General features: G+C 38.0%; 3 protein-coding genes across 3 annotated transcripts in view; 1 reads left to right on the plus strand and 2 right to left on the minus strand.

The window, feature by feature from the left end:
* Positions 1-4209: 4209 nt before the first annotated feature.
* Positions 4210-11343, minus strand: LOC127971274 (centromere protein U). The gene is made up of 10 exons (XM_052574169.1): positions 8756-11343; positions 7784-7889; positions 7231-7585; positions 7026-7119; positions 6412-6528; positions 6242-6329; positions 5775-5968; positions 5438-5499; positions 5111-5267; positions 4210-4879 (listed from the first exon to the last, which is right to left on the minus strand). Exons 1-10 carry the CDS (start codon positions 8801-8803, stop codon positions 4760-4762), a joined length of 1341 nt encoding a protein of 446 aa, XP_052430129.1. The 5' UTR covers positions 8804-11343; the 3' UTR covers positions 4210-4759.
* Positions 9526-13553, plus strand: LOC127971590 (mitochondrial nicotinamide adenine dinucleotide transporter SLC25A51-like). The gene is made up of 2 exons (XM_052574705.1): positions 9526-9576; positions 11655-13553. Exon 2 carries the CDS (start codon positions 11726-11728, stop codon positions 12626-12628), a length of 903 nt encoding a protein of 300 aa, XP_052430665.1. The 5' UTR covers positions 9526-9576; positions 11655-11725; the 3' UTR covers positions 12629-13553.
* Positions 13554-14750: 1197 nt separating this feature from the next.
* The window catches only part of LOC127971589 (uncharacterized), a 39201-nt gene continuing 34555 nt past the window's right edge, over positions 14751-19396 (minus strand). Inside the window, exon 17 of the mRNA XM_052574704.1 lies at positions 14751-19359. Within this exon, the coding sequence (XP_052430664.1) occupies positions 16907-19359 (2453 nt within the window). The 3' untranslated portion in view covers positions 14751-16906. The remainder of the gene's footprint in view (positions 19360-19396) is intronic.

A 19396-nucleotide genomic window follows, 5' to 3' on the forward strand; every position in this document is an offset into this window, starting at 1 on the left:
GCTCCACCCACGAAAACGCATGCGCAGTAAACACAACAGTCTCTAAAAGTACAGTACAATATTATAGAAGTCATTCCGAAAGTAATTCTTATAGCGGATTTTTGAGCTTTACCTAAATCTAAATTTACGTATTCTGCTCGAACAGAAAATGCTGATTGGCTGATTCTGCGTTCACGTTTGTAATTGTAATTGTAATTTGTAATTCACCTTTTTACATGAACCTTCAGAAATCTAATTTGCTTATTTTTGTTCAATTGATGAAGATAGCTTTTTTGTTGTTTCTGTTTTAATAGCCCTGGATGCTTGAAATGCACAATGCAATGCTCAAAAGATGCTTGGAAGCCTAAATGTGCACATAAAATAATAATGCAGTTTATTTGTAATGCACTTTTCTTAAACCCAAAGTGCATCCGGTCAATAAAACTAAAATAACAAGAACAAAACAACAGTTAATTAAAACCAACCTTAAATAAATGTGTCTTTACGAGAATTTTAAAGTGTTCCAAAGTTGAAGAGTTTCTGATGGTAGAAGGAAGTGCATTCCAGCTTGAGGGCTTTTAATGAAAAAGCTCTTTCCCCCATATATCTTAAATTTAAATGAAGGCTGACAGAGTAAAAGAGAGTTGGCAGAACAGATAGGGTGTGGTGGAATATAAAGACTAATAAGATCACAAAGACACATCCCGTGCAGTCATATGTTCACATTAGAACTTCAGAATCAATCTTATAGCGTTAATAGGAAGCCAGTGCAACTGGAAGCACCGGTTGTAATGTGTTCCCGGTGTAGTGTTTCTTCTGTTGCAGTGTATCCAGTAGACTACGTACACAGAGAGTTATAACTCAGAACCACATATTTATTATAGAACACAAGCAGCTCCTGCTGCTAACCCGCTCATGCAAAACCACTGTCTAACTCGTCTAACACCGTAACCCCCACTAAGTCAACCCAAGGTCCCCTCTAGTGGAGTCAATATGCAATTACACCATAAATGCATATAACACTACATCAAACCCGGGGAGCAGTTCAAGAAAGCACACAAGCAGCAGAATTTTAGACATACTGTAGCCTGGTTAGAGATTCAGCTGGAAGGAAAGAGAACAAGGTATTACAATAATCCAGCTTAGTCATAATGAAGGTGTGTATAACCCTCTTTTTGTATCAGCGATGTTGAGAATGCAAGGTTCTTAAGATGGTAAAGAGCAGTTTTATGAATGTGTTTTATAATTGCATCAAATGTAACGTATCAAGATTCCCCACCTGTGAAATAAGAAATACCATGCTGGAATCAACAACCTACAGTACCTAATTTGATCAGCCTTACTTAGTCGCCAATACAAATCAGTATCAAATCAGTTTGGGAGCCATTCAGCTTCAGGAAGTTAATCTGTTTCCAGTTCCTGGTCTCTTCTAGACACATACTTAACATGCACCTCTCTGTGTCTTTAGATCGGGTGTTATGTTGAAATTCTAATTCTGTTTCTCCAGTTTTAGACCTCATTCCACCATCCACACCGATTCAACAAACTAGTTTCTCAGCTCTACCAACAAATTTATGGCCTGTTTAGTTTCCTGCACCCCAATCTTCAACAGCAAATGAGAGATGGATTGTGTTGCTTGGCTTTTGGCAATAAATTAATTTTATTTGCATATTTAGGCTGTTCTGCTTTTGGGTCTAAAGCTGTGTTTGGTTACATCACATGCAGTATCTTGGTCATGTTAGACTTCTTCTGCTTTTGATATAGTGCCACTCTGTTCTGTTGGACAGGCTGCATAATTTGCTGTGTCTTTCCAGTCGTGCCCAGTTTGTTAACTTGTTAATCATAAATCCAATACCGTGCCTGTTTGGCAGGGAGTTTTTCAGGGTTCAGTGTTGGGCCTAATTTTAATGCTGGAAGAACAATTCCACAACTCTGTGATAAATTTACAAACCATGTGAGGACAGAATGATGCGAGACAGTTCTTAATAACTGAACGGGGAAGTGGATCTAATATGCTGGTAGTTGAATTCAAAGACTTAACTGTACTTAAAATAAAGTAAATTCCAACCATTTCAAAGTTTGGAAAAGTAGTGATTAGAGGATTTAAAGGCTGAATATCAACTAATTCAACCAGGGTGATAGAGATTAAAGAACTGTTAAGAAACATTATATATATTATAACTCCTTCCAGGACAGCCAGGGCCCTTGAAGTTCTGATGATCAGTTAAGCTTCAGACCATACTGCTACAACAGCGTATTTCTGCAGATTTGCCCTATACAACATTAGGAAGATCTGACCCTTCCTATCAGAGCAGGCCACACAAATCATTGTCCAACCTCTTGTTCTCTCCAGACTGGACAATTGCAATGTTCTCTGATGGTATGGGGCATGAGTGAGTGTGCCATGTGCAGCTTACACATCTGGAAAAGCACGATCAATGCTGAAAAGTATATCCTAGTTCTAGAACAACATATGCTTCCATCAAGATGTCGTCTCTTTCAGGGAAGACCTTGCATTTTCCAACATGACAATGCCAGACCACATACTGCATCAATTACAACATCATGGCTGCATAGAAGAAGGATCCGGGTACCAGATCTTTCACCCATAGAAAACATTTGGTGCCTCATAAAGGAGAAGATCCGACAAAGAAGAACTAAGACAGTTGAGCAGCTAGAAGCCTGTATTAGACAAGAATGGGACAACATTCATATTCCTAAACTTGAGCAACTTGTCTCCTCAGTCCCCAGACGTTTGCATACTATTATAAAAAAGAAGAGGGGATGCCACACAGTGGTAAACATGGCCTTGTCACAACTTTTTTGAGTTGCGTCAATGCTATGAAATTTTAATTATACTTATTTTTCCTTAAAATGATACATTTTCGCAGTTTAAACACTTGATATGTCATCTATGTTGTATTCTGAATAAAATATTGAAATTTGAAACTTCCACATCATTGCATTCTGTTTTTACTCACAATTTGTACAGTGTCCCAACTTTTTTTGAATCGGGTTTGTATTTATCGGTCTCAGCCAGCAGGAAAAATAAAACAAAAACAAGATCTTGTTACTTCACAGTGATTTCCACAATAACACAGGTTCCTTGTTGATTCTCTTCAGTGGCATTTACATTTAACACATTGTTATCTACATTTATTTGTCATTAAAAACATGTAAACACATTCAGAACTAAATTAGTTAATAAAAACACATTTCTTTCTGAACGGTAAAAAGCAAAGGCAAAGATGCAATTAAGGCAATCGGTCATTTGAATAAAGTAATTAACCCTAACTTAGAACTGTGGTGTCAAATGTTTATTTCTGGAAGATAAATTAAACAAGTAGTTCTGATGATCTGGGAGGTTGTTTAAATACTTGTGGTACAAATTTTAGGTTGTGAATATTTATATTTAAGTAATGTTTTTAATACCCTTCCAATATAGACAGAGCACATTTAGGCTAGCTATGCCCAAACCAATGATTTCAGATTACCTAGCAATGTAATAAATTTTTAAAATATGAATTCTAGATGCAGGAAAGTTGTGTATGCAATCTTAAAATGCTGTGCATTTGTACAATTAATATACATTTTTTCCTATTTTTTTAATATTGATGTGGATGATATGGATGACTTTGGAGTCCAAATGTAAAGAATTACTGCTCTAAATAAAGTTCAGCGAGTCGCATACTGCCTGACAAAAGCTAAAAAAAGTAATTAAGATCTTTAATGCTTTTTAAGTCACTTATGCTCAACCAAGGCTTTATATTTGATAAAAAAATGCAGCAAAACTGTAATATTTTCAATTGTAAAATAATATTGTGACCAGTAATCTATTGGAGCGTCTTGAGGAGTGTCAATAATGTGTCAATAAGTATCATTAATAGATTTACAACAAATATAATGCTTAATAGATAAGTACAAACAAAGATTTTATTAGAAATTAGAAACCCAGAAACCCTGAAAAAAGCAGAGATCCATAAAAAACAGATGCATCTAGCCTCTCACATCCATTTCTTATCCTCTAATGGTTTGTTTTCCATATTTGATCTATTTCAGGGCCGGTAAGAACAGAGCTCACCCGTGACATCAATGAATGGCATATGTACAATTTATCCCAATGTTTATTAGTTTTAGGAATTTATGCTGTATATTGTATACAAGCTATTCTATTATCTTTAATACTGTTGTTATGAAAATACATTTGACATCAGGTCTTTTCACTATTACTGAAGCATCACGATTACTTTATTTTTATTAATCATAGTGAATTTCATGGTGGTAAGGTTTGAAATGGTGCTTAGTCACTTAGACCCTTTGTCCTCTAATGCCCGCATGAGCTTGTCTCATAAGAGAATCATATGGAGACGATGCTTTAGACTAGAAATGATCTCAGTGTTTTTTTCAGGGGCTTTTTCATTTCGAATTTCAGGATTCCTGTTTGTAAATATGACTTTGTCTGCAGAGAACTCTACCAAAAGAAAAAATACCAATAATGTTCTCACAGCAGTGTATTGAAGCCATGCCACATAACTTCTCAATAATGTCCAACAGTTTTTTGGCGATTCCATTGTCTCTGGCCTCGGGTTTGACTTGCACCAGCTGACTGTCAGAAAAGTATTATCCGCTCAGGTGCTCGATGTTCTCTTGTAGTGCGCAGTACAGCATCGTCTGAGCCTCGGACGCCGGGTTGGCTCCCAACACTTGTTAATGATGGCTTTGATAATGTACCATTCGATTATAATGGTTTATTTGTTGAGCTGTACAGTGTGTGTAGTTATTAATTTTCAGTTTCATCGAAGACCTGCTGAAGATGGTCATTAACAGTCTTTAGCTGGTGCTCGGTTCCCATGATGCACCTGGCTTCCATCAACATGGCAGGCATACAGGATGGGCCATACTGTCAGACAAGATACAGAAACGAAATGAGAAATGGACCAAAGAACAATAAATCCCACCAATGCCATACAATATGCCGAAATGATTTGCTTGTAGAGTCATTTTATGTACACAAGCACTTTGAATTAGCACTGTGTATGAAATGTGCTATATAAATAAACCTTCCTTGTCTTACAGAGCTCAATAGGAATGAAAGATCAACACCAAATCAACTGATTGCAGAGTCCCTCACCATTTCCACCTCATCCGGATGAGCTGTGGAGTGCTTCATGTACTTTCTGTTGAGCTCCTGCAGGTGGGTGAGCAAAGAGGAACCTTCTCTCAGAGCTTTGAGTCTCTGTTCCATCTCATCATGATCTTTCTGAAGGTTTCTCAGCTTTGTCTTTCCCCTGAGACAAGGAACTCATTTCAATTTTATAGTTATGAATTCATTACTATGATTCGAACAAGTAACGTTTATATAATGGTCGAAAAATCCAGTTCCCCTTTATATGGTCCCTTTACAATAACGGATCTCAAAATTAACATCAGTTACTGTATGTTTACTGTCAGTGCTTACTTTATGAGCTCATTAATGGCTTCCACAAGTCTGGTCCTCTTCTGATTAATAGTGCTGTTGATCTGAAAGAGAGAACAATACGGTTAATGTCTGCAAAGCAACTCTGCTATTCAACATTTCAAAATTTGGAAACACTCATTAAAAATAAAAATTTTCTATTTCAATATATTTTAAAATGTTATTTATTTCTTTGATGGCAAAGCTGAATTCTCAGCCTCCAGTCTTCAGTGTCATACGATCCTTTACAAATCATCTTCTCACATTCTTGAGCTCCTTTTTTGCTGTGATCTATGAATAAATACATTTTTTATAATTATGACATTTCCATTTATTTTACGTGAAAATGTCTAAAAAACAGTCTCGCTATCTCTGAGAGCTGCTCCTCAAATGAGCGACCGACAGCATCAATGGAGCGTTTGACTGCTTCAGAGTTTATAGTCTCCCTGCAGAAACCAGAGTCAAATATTTTAGCAATTGACTTTGATAAGTGCAATTCACACTTACTTTTACTGAGTGACAAACTCCTGGAAACTATCGAGCACCACATCAAGATCAGTTGGACTTCTCAAATCCCTTACATTTTTGCATTTGGCCAATGTATTTTTTTTGTGTTTTTTTTTAGTTTTGCAATATCATTTAATGTCATTTCTGTGCTGTTTGGTTGGTTTATGCAACCTATGTTTTTTGAATACGAAAATGAAAAATACTGCAAGAACCAAGACAAGCTTCATTGCACACTATTAAAGCATTCATGCATTAAAAAAACAAAAAAAAAACATTTAAAACAACTGTCTTGTTTAGTACCCGATGAAGATGAAGATTTCCTTTTTTGTTTCTGGCCACTTTGCCGCTGACTGGACGCTCTTCTCTTAGACTTCTCCATGCTTGGGTGCTGTAAAGGACAAACTGAATTAAATGGCCATATTTCATATATCATACATGTAGATACTGATAAATGAAGAAATGAGACATACAAAACTTTCCTCTTCGTCTGTCAGATCTTCTGAGGATGGCGGTAACCTCTGCTGTCTCTGAGCTGCTCCTAGGGTCAAAGAGGATTCTTTTACTGACCTCCGACCTTTGACTGCTTCCTGGAAAAATGAGGGGGAAAAAAACATGCATTCAAAATAAATTACTTTACATATCTGCCATGATTCACAACAGTTTAAGAAGTCTAAACAGCTAAAATGTTTTTAAGAGTCATTAAAGTGTGCATTTATGAATAATGAAAACTTAAATGGGTTTTCAAGGTCCTTTAAACTAAATATTTGTGTGAATAATATTAGATATGTTAGATATTCTAATATATACAGGCTATTTTATGTATTAAACTATCAGGAAAATAATTCTCATCAAAAAGCACTCTGATCTGGGGCTTTTTGATGTTTGATTCATGGCGGGTTTCCACTCATGTCATACTCCGGGGTTCCTTTAAGCATTTGTGCATTTATTTCACACTGCTGCGTGATCTGTAATGCTACATTTCTCCAAATCTGTTCTGATTAAGAAACAAACTCATCTAGATCCTGGAAGGCTTGAGAGCGAGAACATTTACATTTTTGGGTGAACTATTCCTTTAAACTCTCACATTGGCTGTGTAGCTTGTGGGGATTGATGTTCTTTTCTTGCCTGCATCCTCTCTGCCTTCTGATATGGTTGGCAAAGGTCTGCCTTTACCTCTTCTGTAAAAGTAAAAACACAGAAAGCCTTTACATTTATATACTGATGCATAACCACAGCTGTGTACCAGAAATGCCTCTGAAACCCGATGATCTCACAGGACCACACTCTACCTTACTACTGATTTTTCTCCTTTATTTGTTGTCTGACAGGTCTGAGAGTAACGCAGTCTCGATTCTCTGTATGTATGTACTGTACATGTGGAAGAATTGACAATAAAGCAGACTTGACTTGACTTGACTTGATGTGGTTCCTGGTTCTCTTTGGATGAAGCTTTGTTATTCAATGCCTCGGAAACAGCTTTGCTTATTTTCTTAGCCTGAGTAACTGTGGTCTTATCAGTGTCCATTACACCGAGAGCACACTTCCCAGCTCGTGGTCGACCAATCGTCTCTGGAGCAGACTTTTGGTTCTGTTCTGGTCCAGGACTGAGATCTTCTTCCAAAGCGGTACTGTGAAGGGGGTTCCCTGCAAAAGACACCAAGAACCAAATAAAGTCACTTTCTGGACTTTATAGCCTATTTAGAAGAGTTACTTTCAGGCTTTGTTTTCAAAAAGTGATGACCACTTGCTTTTTATGCCATAAATATAAAAACTTTTATGTTTTTGCTTTTTCTTCCAAACGACAGTATTGCAGTTTACAGTATTATTACAGGATTGTCATACCATGAGGAGAATACTGATATCCTTGAAAGAAACTGGCTCTCTCAATGGATGAAATGTCCAGGGGCTGTGAGGACTCCACTGCATCATTACTGCTCTGTTTTGCATTCTAAGAAATGACAGAAGTTAACAACAAATTCTGCCCAAACCTTTAAGTGCATATTACTGAATGTACAGTAAGTACATGTACAGTATATGGTACACACACATAAACATATATATATATATATATATATATATATATATATATATATATATATATATATATATATACTATAACTTCAGTCTCAGGTCAATACTATACGTTTATTACATGTATCAAATTACACATATAATTTAATGCTTAATATTACTCATATTATAAACAACAATAAAATATTATCCCATAATAAAAGTATATTTGTTTTCAAAATGACATTCTTTAGGAATTATTAAGTCAAAATATAAAAAAGTATGATATAACAAACATATACAAATATGATGGGTGTCATATTATTAAGTTATATTAAATACTATATTATATACTAAACAACAACAAAAAGAGTTCATTTGTTATCACATAACATTAATATTGCTGATATTAATATGATGTTTCAGGAACAACTTATCAAAAAACAAAACATGTCTAATATTTAATTTGCCATCATTAATATGTCCTATTATACCATCATAACAACCAAAACAACTTCTTATAACTTATAAGTAGTTGTGACATTAAAACTAAAGTTACATATTTCAATAATTAAAATTAAAACAAAAATACAAATATAAATACGTATAAAATAATAAATGTACAAAGTTGCATGACATATGGATGCTAGCTATATTTTATATCATAAATAATAGTAACACCAACATATTTGTTATTACCTAATATAAATATTGGTGGTATTAATTTTATTTTTCAGGAATTACTTGATTAAATATAACGTTGGATAAGAAACATTAAACAGCTGACAACAATTAAACACTCACCTTCAGCTCGCGCTGAAGAGCTTTCAGAGTTCTCGTCATCCTACTCATCTTCGCATTAATTTAATTACATATAATGATAGATAAAATACTCACTTACAATAAAAAACAAAAACAACAGCCTAGCGTTATCACAAAGTTTAAAAAAAATTATCCAGAGTCTGACAGTAATAATAATTTTACCGCGAATGTTTGAACGCTTGAACTGTACCATTTCAGACACGGGGAAATTTATCAACTTTATGGTGTGCAATTTATTTTTTTAAAAGTAGAGAGCAGATTTTACAATTAATTTGTATATATAACATACTAAAATGAAATTATGACAAAGTATTTCACGTTCCACATATTATTTGTTTAACGGAATAAAATATACTATTTATATTAACCCTACAATCGTCTAAGGAAGATTCCTTCCCTGTTTCGTGGAAAGCACACAAAGCGAAGCAACGCGTCTTTCTCTTCCGACTGCCCTCTGCTGTTCTGGTGCTGCACTTTATTATGTGTAAACTGTAATCTACGATGTCTGTTTACAATCATCACAAATATGTAGTTTGTGAATCTGTGTCCATTCTAATATTCTCTTTATTATATTATTTTGTGTAAGCTAAAATAAATGAATAAAACTTTCTCCTGTTGTGTAGTAAGTGAAACGCCACGCGAGTGGAAACACCACGCGAGTGGAAACACTAGAAGCGATTCTTTCGTAACCACTTCCGGTCCATCCCTCTGTCAGTCTGAAGTGGAAACACTAAAAAAACTAAAGAAGCTCTGAGTCGGTACCGCCTCACTGACCCAACCAGCCCCCGGACCGCGACCAGAAGGTAGTTAATTACATACATTTAGCTCTACGAACTGCGCAGATTTATATAATCACAAACATAAACACCTTTAGTAAATAAATTCGCGGTGTAAACATCTTAACTTGTGCTGTCACAATATTAGCATTAGCTTCCCGTAGGAGTGTGTTCTTGTAACACTAATAACAGATTAACACATTTAAGCAATTAAATCATAACATACAAGTCATTTATGTTTATTAAAGTGATGTTTGAAAGTTATTGACTCTTAATTATTGCTGTTAGGACATGCTGTAGTCAAAAAGAGCAACATAGTTTATATACAGAAAATATTGTATATGTTTTTTGTATTTACACTTATATTGGTTTCACAGGAGGTAAGACTCATGTACATGATAAGTTACTGGTGTGGATTTTGTCTTTACAATGTTTTTGCCACTGTAGTGCTAGCGGTAGCCTGCTAGCTCTATCCAGCACGTTATGATTAATAAAGGAATGTTATGGAAACGAAACATTTCATCTGCACACATGACAGCAGATTTTAAACAAGGTGTATGTAGCATACATGCAGATGTCATATGTACGTATACAAACGAATCAAGCTCTCAAATACTCTGGAAAGAGATGATTCACATAAAGTCAGATCCTATCAAGGACATTTCAGCCACACATGCTTAAAGTCCTTTATAACTGTTGTGTCGTTCTTAAAAGCTACCTGTGTAAGTGTTTAATGAGTAGTGAAGTTAGGGCATCTGTCCAGCTGGCTGACCTCGTCCTGTCGTCACTGTGGGGTCATGATCGGGTAGCGTTTTAGTCTGATATATGATGGTGGACAGTTTAAGTCTTATTATGATTGCAGCAGGTTATTTCATGACCTTCAGAAGTCCCTATAGCTCTTCCCTCACCACCACATGTGCCGTTTTATTTTTGGAGAAGTCTTGCACATGAGTTGTAGTTGCATCCAGTCTGCTATTGGATTACTGTCTATGCATTATTCTCATGGCTTTTAAGCAATTTTTACTGCTATAACTCAGCCTCAAGTCATTTCAGATCCATCTTTCTTCCTGAAACACAGCAGGAGATGTTTAGTAAAGTGACACTGCTCTTTCATGTACGGCAACAACAAAAGCACACAGCAAACAGGGGCTATCAAGCGCCAAAAAGCACAATAAAACACCTTATATGACAATATGTGCACTATATATCAAGACTCGTAAAGTAATTATAGATATTATACATTCTTTCAAAACCTTCTACTGTATTTTCAAACTGAAGCATTTGATAAAGACAGATGTGACAACATAAAAGCTTGCACAACATATCTTGTCTCCATGTTAAATACTTGCATTGAATAGTAAAGATCAGCGTGAACATTTTTCAAAACGTCTCCTTTTGTCTTACACATGAATGAAATCACACAAATTTGGATTGACACGGGGGTGAGTAAATAAGTTTGGGGAAAAATGCAACAAATATATATCACCATACTTTCCTAGTTGATTATTCACGGTACATTAAGATAAGTGTTTAGGGTTGCAAGTTTTCTAAAGTGTTTAACATATGCAAATGAGGCATTATGTAATTAATTATGCACTAATTTGCATACATTTCCAGAACAGAAATCTAAACATTGGATAAAGCCAGGATCAAAATCTAAAATTTGTTGACGTAATTAGTTTTTACAGAAAGGATTCTAGATTTCTCTTCTTATTCCAATATATATAAAAAAGAACATTATTAAAGAAAAATCAACTCAAATTTTACCAGTGCATAAACAAAAACAATGTTTTTTCTTACCTTCAAAGGATAATGCACATCATTTATCATCATTTTTTTTTTTTAATCTTACCATATTACAAACAATATAAAGGTTAAGTTTTAAGTTGATAAGTAGCCTGATGTCCTCCTGTCCTCTTTCTGTCTGGGTCACTTGATCTGCGGTTAGGTAACGTGTCTTATCTCAGCAGTAAATTACGCAAAACGGTTTCAAAGATTAGGCTCTTACCTGCAACCACTGGCCAGTAAAACACGTTTGGATTGGATCAGCTCTTCAAGATATGTTTTTTTGACTGTTCTTATGCTTTATTTTCTCTTTCCTACAGCTTAAAATGCTATTGATGGGTGTTTACCTGGATCACTTCTGCTGACAGACCAGTCCAATGCTTAGTTTTCTATGGGGGTGGTTACTACTATGGACCCGGATACGGCCCGGCAAAGTAAAGGTGGCCACGCGCTAATAGGGGCCAATCTGGGCAGTCGGGGAAAACACTATGTGTGCGGCTCGCTTGCTGCGTTCACCAACATCATCGTGACCTTTCCTATTCAGAAAGTGTTGTTCCGGCAGCAGCTTCATGGGGTGCGAGCGACCGAGGCCGTCCGGCAGTTGCAGAGGGAAGGGTTGAGACATCTCTACCGAGGGCTTTTGCCTCCACTACTGCAGAAGTCCACCACCGTGGCCATCATGTTTGGCCTGTATGAGGATTTTTCCCGATTGCTTTTGCGTCACGCTCACAGAAGTGGTGCACCGGAGCTTGTTATACGGAGCGCTGCTGCCGTGCTGGCCGGGACGGCTGAGGCCGCCCTTACGCCGTTTGAAAGGGTGCAAACTCTGCTTCAGGATCACAGGCACAACGGGCGTTTCAATAACACCGCCCACACCTTCCGAACTCTCCTGCGGGATTATGGTGTGAGAGAGTGCTACCGCGGGCTGGTCCCGATTTTGTTGCGAAACGGGCCTAGTAACGTTTTGTTTTTTGGCTTGCGTGGGCCAATTAAGCAGCGACTGCCTGATGCCCGAACCCGTATGGGTCACATGGCCAATGACTTTGTGTGTGGCGGGCTGCTGGGGGCGGCGCTGGGTATCATGTTCTACCCCCTGAATGTGGTCAAATCTCGAGCTCAGGCTCAAGTTGGGGGCGAGTTTGTTCCTTGCCATCAAGTGCTGATGACGGTGTGGCGGGAACGAGGCGGCAGCATCGTGCTGCTCTTCCGCGGAGCGACGCTCAACTACCATCGATCTCTTCTGTCGTGGGGGATCATCAATGCAACCTACGAGCTTCTCCTGAAAGTTTTCTGAAGACTGGGGTTGATGATGGAGTGCACTTTGTCCGAAGCAAGCCAAATTTAGTTTAGTTTTTACCTCTTTAAAAGAGGTCTGGACAATGCCAGCTCCTTAACGTCTGCACTTAAAGAGATAGTTCACCCAAAAATGTATAATTGACTCACCCCATGTCATTTCAAACCTGTATGAAGATATTTTTTTGAAGAATCTTAGTAATCGAATGGTTTTCGGTCTCATTGACTGCCATAGTATGGACAAAAAATACAATGGAAATTAATGGGACTCAAAACTGTTCTTCTGAATATCTTCTTTCGCGTTCCACAGAAGAAAGTAAGTCAAGCAGGTTTGGAATGGTATGAGGGTGAGTAAATGGGTTTTAGGTGAATTGTCCCTGTAACATGTAATGATCTGTAGAATTGTGGATGGAAAGTATACTTGTGCTGATAACTACATAAAGTCCATCCATATCACTCGGCTACTATAAGTGTTGTGAAATGTATGGCCACGTGCTTTGGCTCTTGTATCAGTTTAGTAGTGGCTCTTTTACTCACTTTTTGGGGGTCTGTGGGACACGGATGGAGAAAGCACAGTGTTGTACTACTGACAGTACATTGCTACTTCTTTTCTGTTGTTTTGTTAAAAAATCTGATGCACAAACTTTGGACTGGAGCATGACAAGCCATGTATCACCGTAAGTGTTTCGTGCAGGTTGACCGAGGGATCGTAAATGGGTGAGACTTGTGGACCACACAAAGCGAAAGATGTCTGTACAAGCCCATGGTGTTAGTATTTTTTGCCAATCAGAAAAAGTCCTGATGTATTCAAAGATGTGTGATCATTTTCATGAAATGCAGTTTTTATGTAACAAGTGTTTTGTGACATGAATGACATTTTCACATTGTTGTGGGTGGAAAGTAAACTAGTAATTCCTCTTATTGCATTTCGGGTGTCGATGTTTTGTACACATATTTGAAAGTAGCTTTACAGATTATATTATGTATTATGTATATCATTGCACTGAATATTACCCAATTGCAGTTGCAATTGTATCAAGAAATCTGAGCATTAGAATTGGGAACCTTTCTGTCCCACTTTTGCATGTTTTTCTGAATGCAATTTTTTCTTTCTCTTCGAGCCATTCAGCATCTACACACTTTAAAGCCCTGTACTTAACCGTGGCTGACATAATGGGCTCAATTGCACTTCCCTCCATTCTGCTCAGACAGAGTTAACCTCCAGGGGACAGAGGAAGACACGGAAACATCCCATCACATGGGGTGAAATGGCATTCAAGGACAGATGCTTTTAGAGCCGTGTGGCAGCACCATCTTAGGGCACCATGTGGGTGGCTTTTCCTTCTCTGAGCCGTAAGTAGATCCCAGGGATTGTTTTAGAAAAATGTCCTAAATGATTAGATGTTGATGGAGGTAGCTGACTGGAGGTTTTATTAAATTTAAAAACATTTTGATTCCTGCTTTTCATACAAATTGCAAGCAATTAAAAACGCAAATAGATTTTTATGTTTTCTTTAGTGAATTTAAGTAGTGCAAAATTGGCCTCTAAATTAACAGGGTTAATGATATACGGTTGCTTAGCTTGTTCTAGGTTAAAATAAAAAAATGGTCAGAGTTATATTTAACACAGCACAATGTGGTAAAATATGTTTCCTATGACAATTAAAAAGAGAAAAGCCTACAAAAACATCTTTCAGTTACCACAGATAAAAATGTAGTCACTCCCTCTGTTGAAAAGGCACAGATTATAGTGAGCGTGTCTTCCAGCAGACAGCTCCGGCACAATCCCATCATTCCCTCTGTTTGAACTGTGAAAGATTTCGGTTTGAGTTTAATCACAGGCCTAATCTGTAATCTCCTGCGAATTAAAAAGCAAATACAGTTTGACTGACAATTTAGTGCTTTAGTAGGAGTGCTTAACTAGAAATTAGACTGTTAGAAAAGACAAGACATTGTAAAATGACAGATGTCACAGCTTTTGAGAATAGCCCAAAAATATCTAAATCAAATCTCACAAAATCTGGCAAGAACATGTTCAGGTCATATTTCAACCCCAAATTATATTTTGCCTAAAGGAAAATGATAAAGCCACACAACACAAAAGCTGCATTAGTTCCATAACATTTGTCATTTGAAATCAAACCTTTATTATCATGAACACAGTAGAGGGGATGCAAAACATACTCTCCATCGTCTCTTCTCATTTCATTCAGGTGTTTGCCTCAATATTCACGTAAAGCCACATTTAAGATTTTATTTGGTGCACTTTGAAACACAATAATCTGCATACAACATGTCTCAATACATAAGGTCTTTACGAGCAGTACCAACTTCAGAGTTGGTACAAATGCAATGGCAGTCTTTGTCATCCTTCATTTGACAAGAAGATTTTAATACAGAAATATGTTTGCTCTCTGATAGTATGATATGAAAATTGTTCCTGTGAAAAGACTGAATAATATACAGATATTTGTCTCTTTCCTTCTCATGACTTTCCTCTTGATGCAAACTATCTTTCTGACTTAACCACGATCTGGCAGTGTGTTTGTTGGGAGGGATGTGTCCAATATGGGTGATATTCTTGCCATCTGGAAGCACTTCTCTAAAGTCAAGTTACTTAGAACTGATCAAGGCTGATGTCATGAATTTGTAATGTGATCTGGGCAATACATTTTTTTTTTATGTATTCTGGGTGCAAGTTGCCTTTTGAAACCTTTTCTAGAAACAGCCAGTGAGAATTTTCATCCTTGGCTGTAATACCACAAAGTACTGGTCTGAGATCAGCAACAAAGGCCAAATGAATAATCAGGACTCAATTACTCGAAGTTCCAAGTGTAGTCTTTGATAATCTCCTCAATCATATTTTTGTGAATATGACAGCCAAATCCAAAATTGGAATTCTTAGATCAGAAATGCAGATTTGAAGGCTTGAGTGAGGCATTTCAATTGTGCAGTTCCAAACAAACTCTCAAGGAGGCAACAGGCACTGCATTATGTATTACACAATGAAATCGAGCTGGTTTCACTAGAAGCATTTGCGTTCACATACTTGCATGGAGTATGTTTCTGGCATTACTCAAAGATAATTTACACTTGAGTATTTAATGTATACATAATATGGTGCAGTTCACCACTTACAAAAGAGGAAGAAAAAATATTTCCAACTGAACCTTTTGTTTGAATAAACAGTAGGCAAAATAAATATATGGTGCATTCGCAAAATAATGCAGTCCAACAAATTTCACAACAATCTTCCAAGATAAAATATAAGGCCTAGGCTTGTCAGGGATGTGCTCTAAAGCAAGATATTAGTGGTTCATAACAAATAGAAAATTCTGCATGTATTAATATGTATAAAATGTAAGAAAAATTGGGTATAAATTGTGATGCTTGCATAGTCGAAAATTACAGATGAGTGACAAATTGTGTGGTTTGGCTATCATTGGGATCAGTTTTACAGAATGCTACAGTAACGTGGTGACATCGTTGTTGTGTAAACATACCCCAATTGTGCTATTGTGTTTTTGGACAGACCGATCTCTGTGGTTAACAGTCAGCTGATAAGCCAATATAAAAACTAACATCAAAAGCCAAACTTGACACGCCAACATACAGGTAAAAAAAAAATCCAAACTGCCGCACTTCCATTGCCATCAACTCTCATTCTACAGCTGGAAAATTATCATAGACAAAATTAAATGAAAATCCTTTGGATAGTCCGGTGAAAAATTACTGCATAAATTTTTGAGCTTCTTAGTCCCAGAATCTATTGTTTGGGGTTAGTGGAGTGTCTTTTCACTTTGTTCCTTCAATCTGTTAGAGCAGCATGACTAAACTAAACATGAAAACAGGTGAAATTTCATAACACTTTATCTCAGTTATTAGAGCAAGAGGTAGGGATTCACATTTACCCAAAAAAACTAAATGCAGGTATAGTAGGTAAGAAACCACGGTGTGCATATACTGTATGCAAAAAAAATAAATACATACTACAGACTATACATACATCGGGAATTAAAGAAACTTTAGAAAATAGCTACTGTATGTCTGAATGCATAATTCCAGTACGTTTATAGGGAGACTTGGCAAGACAAACAGGTTAACACATAACAGTTCTGACATGTTAGGATGCTAACTGTGTGTACGTTCACGGCACTTACTATTATTCTTGTGTGCCAGCACACAATCAGTTTTTAGATGCCAGAAAGTCATAGCTACTTTAAGTACAATTCTATGCTCGCACTCTACAATCCCTTAAGAGGGTGCCGGAAGGAAAAATTCAAAAGTTCAGAGGTACATTTCCATTGTCTATGTCTGGTGTCCGTGTCCGAAACAGCTGTGTTAGTGAGAAGACGGTTGAAATGAGAACAGTACACTGCTTGGCTAAGAGCCTGACACCTTCGCCCTCTCTAGTCGTCTCTACAGCTCCTACAAATTCCTTATACAGGTCCACAATCTCCTCAAGCTTCCTTAGGGCCTCATCTGCATCAATATCCCCATGACAGCCTCCGCAGTCCGCACAAGGAACTCGCATGCAGGTTGAGGTAAGTTGCACTAGAGCTCCAAAGCTGTTTCCAAGTGACAGAAGAGCATCATCAGGTGCCCATCCAACCCGTGTGGCTCTCTGACATCCTGACGCCAATTTCCGTGCCTCCGCCTGAACCAGGCATCTCTCTGTCTCTGAAAACAAATTCCCATTCACATTGCCATTTTCGCATTCCCCCTTGTGGGTTGGAGGGTATACTGCAGAAGGCCCTTTTTTCAAAACCATAAGTAGTTCATCAATATCTCGCTGCAAACAAGCATATCCGTCTTTAAGGCCTGCACCTTTGTTACCAGTAACATAACGGTGGCCTTGCAAAAAATTAAGCGGATTATTCATTGGTCTAAAGTCTAGATGCAGAGATTCCAGAGCTCTGGGTGGGACCAGGAGTGGACTGAGTTCTGACGATGAAGATAGGGGACGAGGGGAATCTCTGAGTAGGGAGAGAACATTTGGTGAGGTACCAGAGAGGGTTGCAGGGGTGGGAACTGGGGTGGGTTGTGGTGGTTTACTTATGCGGTTTCGACGGGAGAACTCGTAAACAGTCAGATTATCATCAAAGCTGCAGTTGTCCTCTGTATCTCCACTGAAACAGTTAGCATAGACTGTATGGCAGCCACATGCATCACGATGGGAAGGACTTGATGAGGATAGAGAGGACGCATTGTCAAGTTGAATCTCTGAAGGGTAACCTTTGTGTGACTGAGGCTGTTCGGACTTGCAGGTCCCAAAATGCCTGTGCAACTCGGTAGCTTCTGTGGAAGATTTCTGCCTCAGATCAGGATGGTTTGACAATGTTGGAGGTTTCCTGTTAGTGTCTACAACAGGAGTTGAGGTCACTTCCTCGGGTCCATCTTTTAGCTTCACAATAACTACTTCAGCATCTTTCTCTTTCCAGTCAATCAAAGATGGCACTGAAGTGGCTTTGGGAGATACCTTCTTGGAATCATGATTCACATCTGTTGCAATGGTTGCTATTTTGCCGGTTGATGAAATAGTGTTGCTGAGTGCTACTGTCCCCAAGATCTCTTGGGAGCGGGTTAGATACCAGGGCATATCTTGAATTTTCCCCCGCAAGGCTGTTGCAGACAGACGTCCCGATAAGCCTGTTCTGCTGGGGAAGGTAGTCCCAGTTTGATCTTCAGGAACAATATTTATAGAGTGAACTGAAGGAGAAGGTAAGGGAGATGGAGATGGGGTAGGAGTGGTTGAAGCACTTGTAGGTTTGACTGTAGAGCTTTCAGCCTTTAGTTCAGTTCTTAAGTTCTCATGACTTAGAGAAATACCCTTACTCAGTGTAGAGAGTGAGGAGGTACTGGTACCATTTCTCTGAGACCAGGGGTGTAGAGAAAGACCATTGGGGGGAACTTTTGTCTTTTCCTCAGGCTTTTGTGACTGAGCATCAACTGCCTTCAAGGATGTCTGTAAACCAATGAATGATGGCTTGGGAGGTATTGGGGGCTTTGTGTTCCTCTGGGGAACTTTATTTTCTGACTTTCTGATTTTAAGAGCGTCTGATGACTGTTGTTGTAAAGGACTCTTGCTGTCTGATGTATTTTTCCCAAATTCAGTTCCGTTGGCATTTGTTGGCTCTTTCTGATTTGGCTTGATATGTTGACTATCAGGTCTCCCAAGATCCAGATTATTTGGAGTAGTCTCTTTATCTAGACTGTCTGAAACCTGGTCAGTTATTCCATTTTGTGATCTCGGACCATTTTGAACAGACTCTGGGTCTACTAAGGTTTGCTGGGGAAAGGTAGCTTGGCGTACAGCTGTTATTAATGAGGAAGACAATGGTGGTCCAGGCCCTGTGACTGGTTTAAACTCCATGGTGTCTGGCTCCATTTCTAGAAGCTGCGATGATAGTTGTGAATTTCGACCAGGGATGTCTCCATTGCAGTGCTGGGCTTTCTGTCCGGTGGAGTGGTTAGTAGAGAAAGATTTAGGTTCCACAGGTGTAAGTTTCGAGAGAAAAGTCATTGGAGGCTGATGGACCTCCAATTCAGGGTTTTTAGTCTCAGGAAATGCAGGGGTCAAATGGTTGGCAAGAGAAGGTCTCTTTTTGAGGGTCTCTGGTGTGGTGCTGTCCTTCTCTTTGCTGTCTTTGGTTTCTGGTGTTTTCTTCTTGTCCTCACTAACCTTAATGTCACTAAAAGAAGGTTGTTTGTTCTCAAAATCTGAGCTTTTCTCTGCAAAAGAGTAAGAGGTAAGAGAGATGTGTACATA

Source organism: Carassius gibelio, chromosome B14 (genome assembly GCF_023724105.1).
Source record: "Carassius gibelio isolate Cgi1373 ecotype wild population from Czech Republic chromosome B14, carGib1.2-hapl.c, whole genome shotgun sequence".
NCBI classification, from domain to species: domain Eukaryota; kingdom Metazoa; phylum Chordata; class Actinopteri; order Cypriniformes; family Cyprinidae; genus Carassius; species Carassius gibelio.

Coding starts and splice junctions, on each gene's coding strand:
- LOC127971590 (XM_052574705.1), top strand. CDS start 11,726: ATGGGGGTGGTTACTACTATGGACCCGGATACGGCCCGGCAAAGTAAA.
- LOC127971274 (XM_052574169.1), bottom strand. CDS start 8,803: ATGAGTAGGATGACGAGAACTCTGAAAGCTCTTCAGCGCGAGCTGAAG. Junction 5,268..5,437: donor GCCATTAATGAGCTCATAAA/GTAAGCACTGAC, acceptor TCCTTGTCTCAG/GGGAAAGACAAAGCTGAGAA. Junction 4,880..5,110: donor ATCCGGATGAGGTGGAAATG/GTGAGGGACTCT, acceptor CTTGTCTGACAG/TATGGCCCATCCTGTATGCC.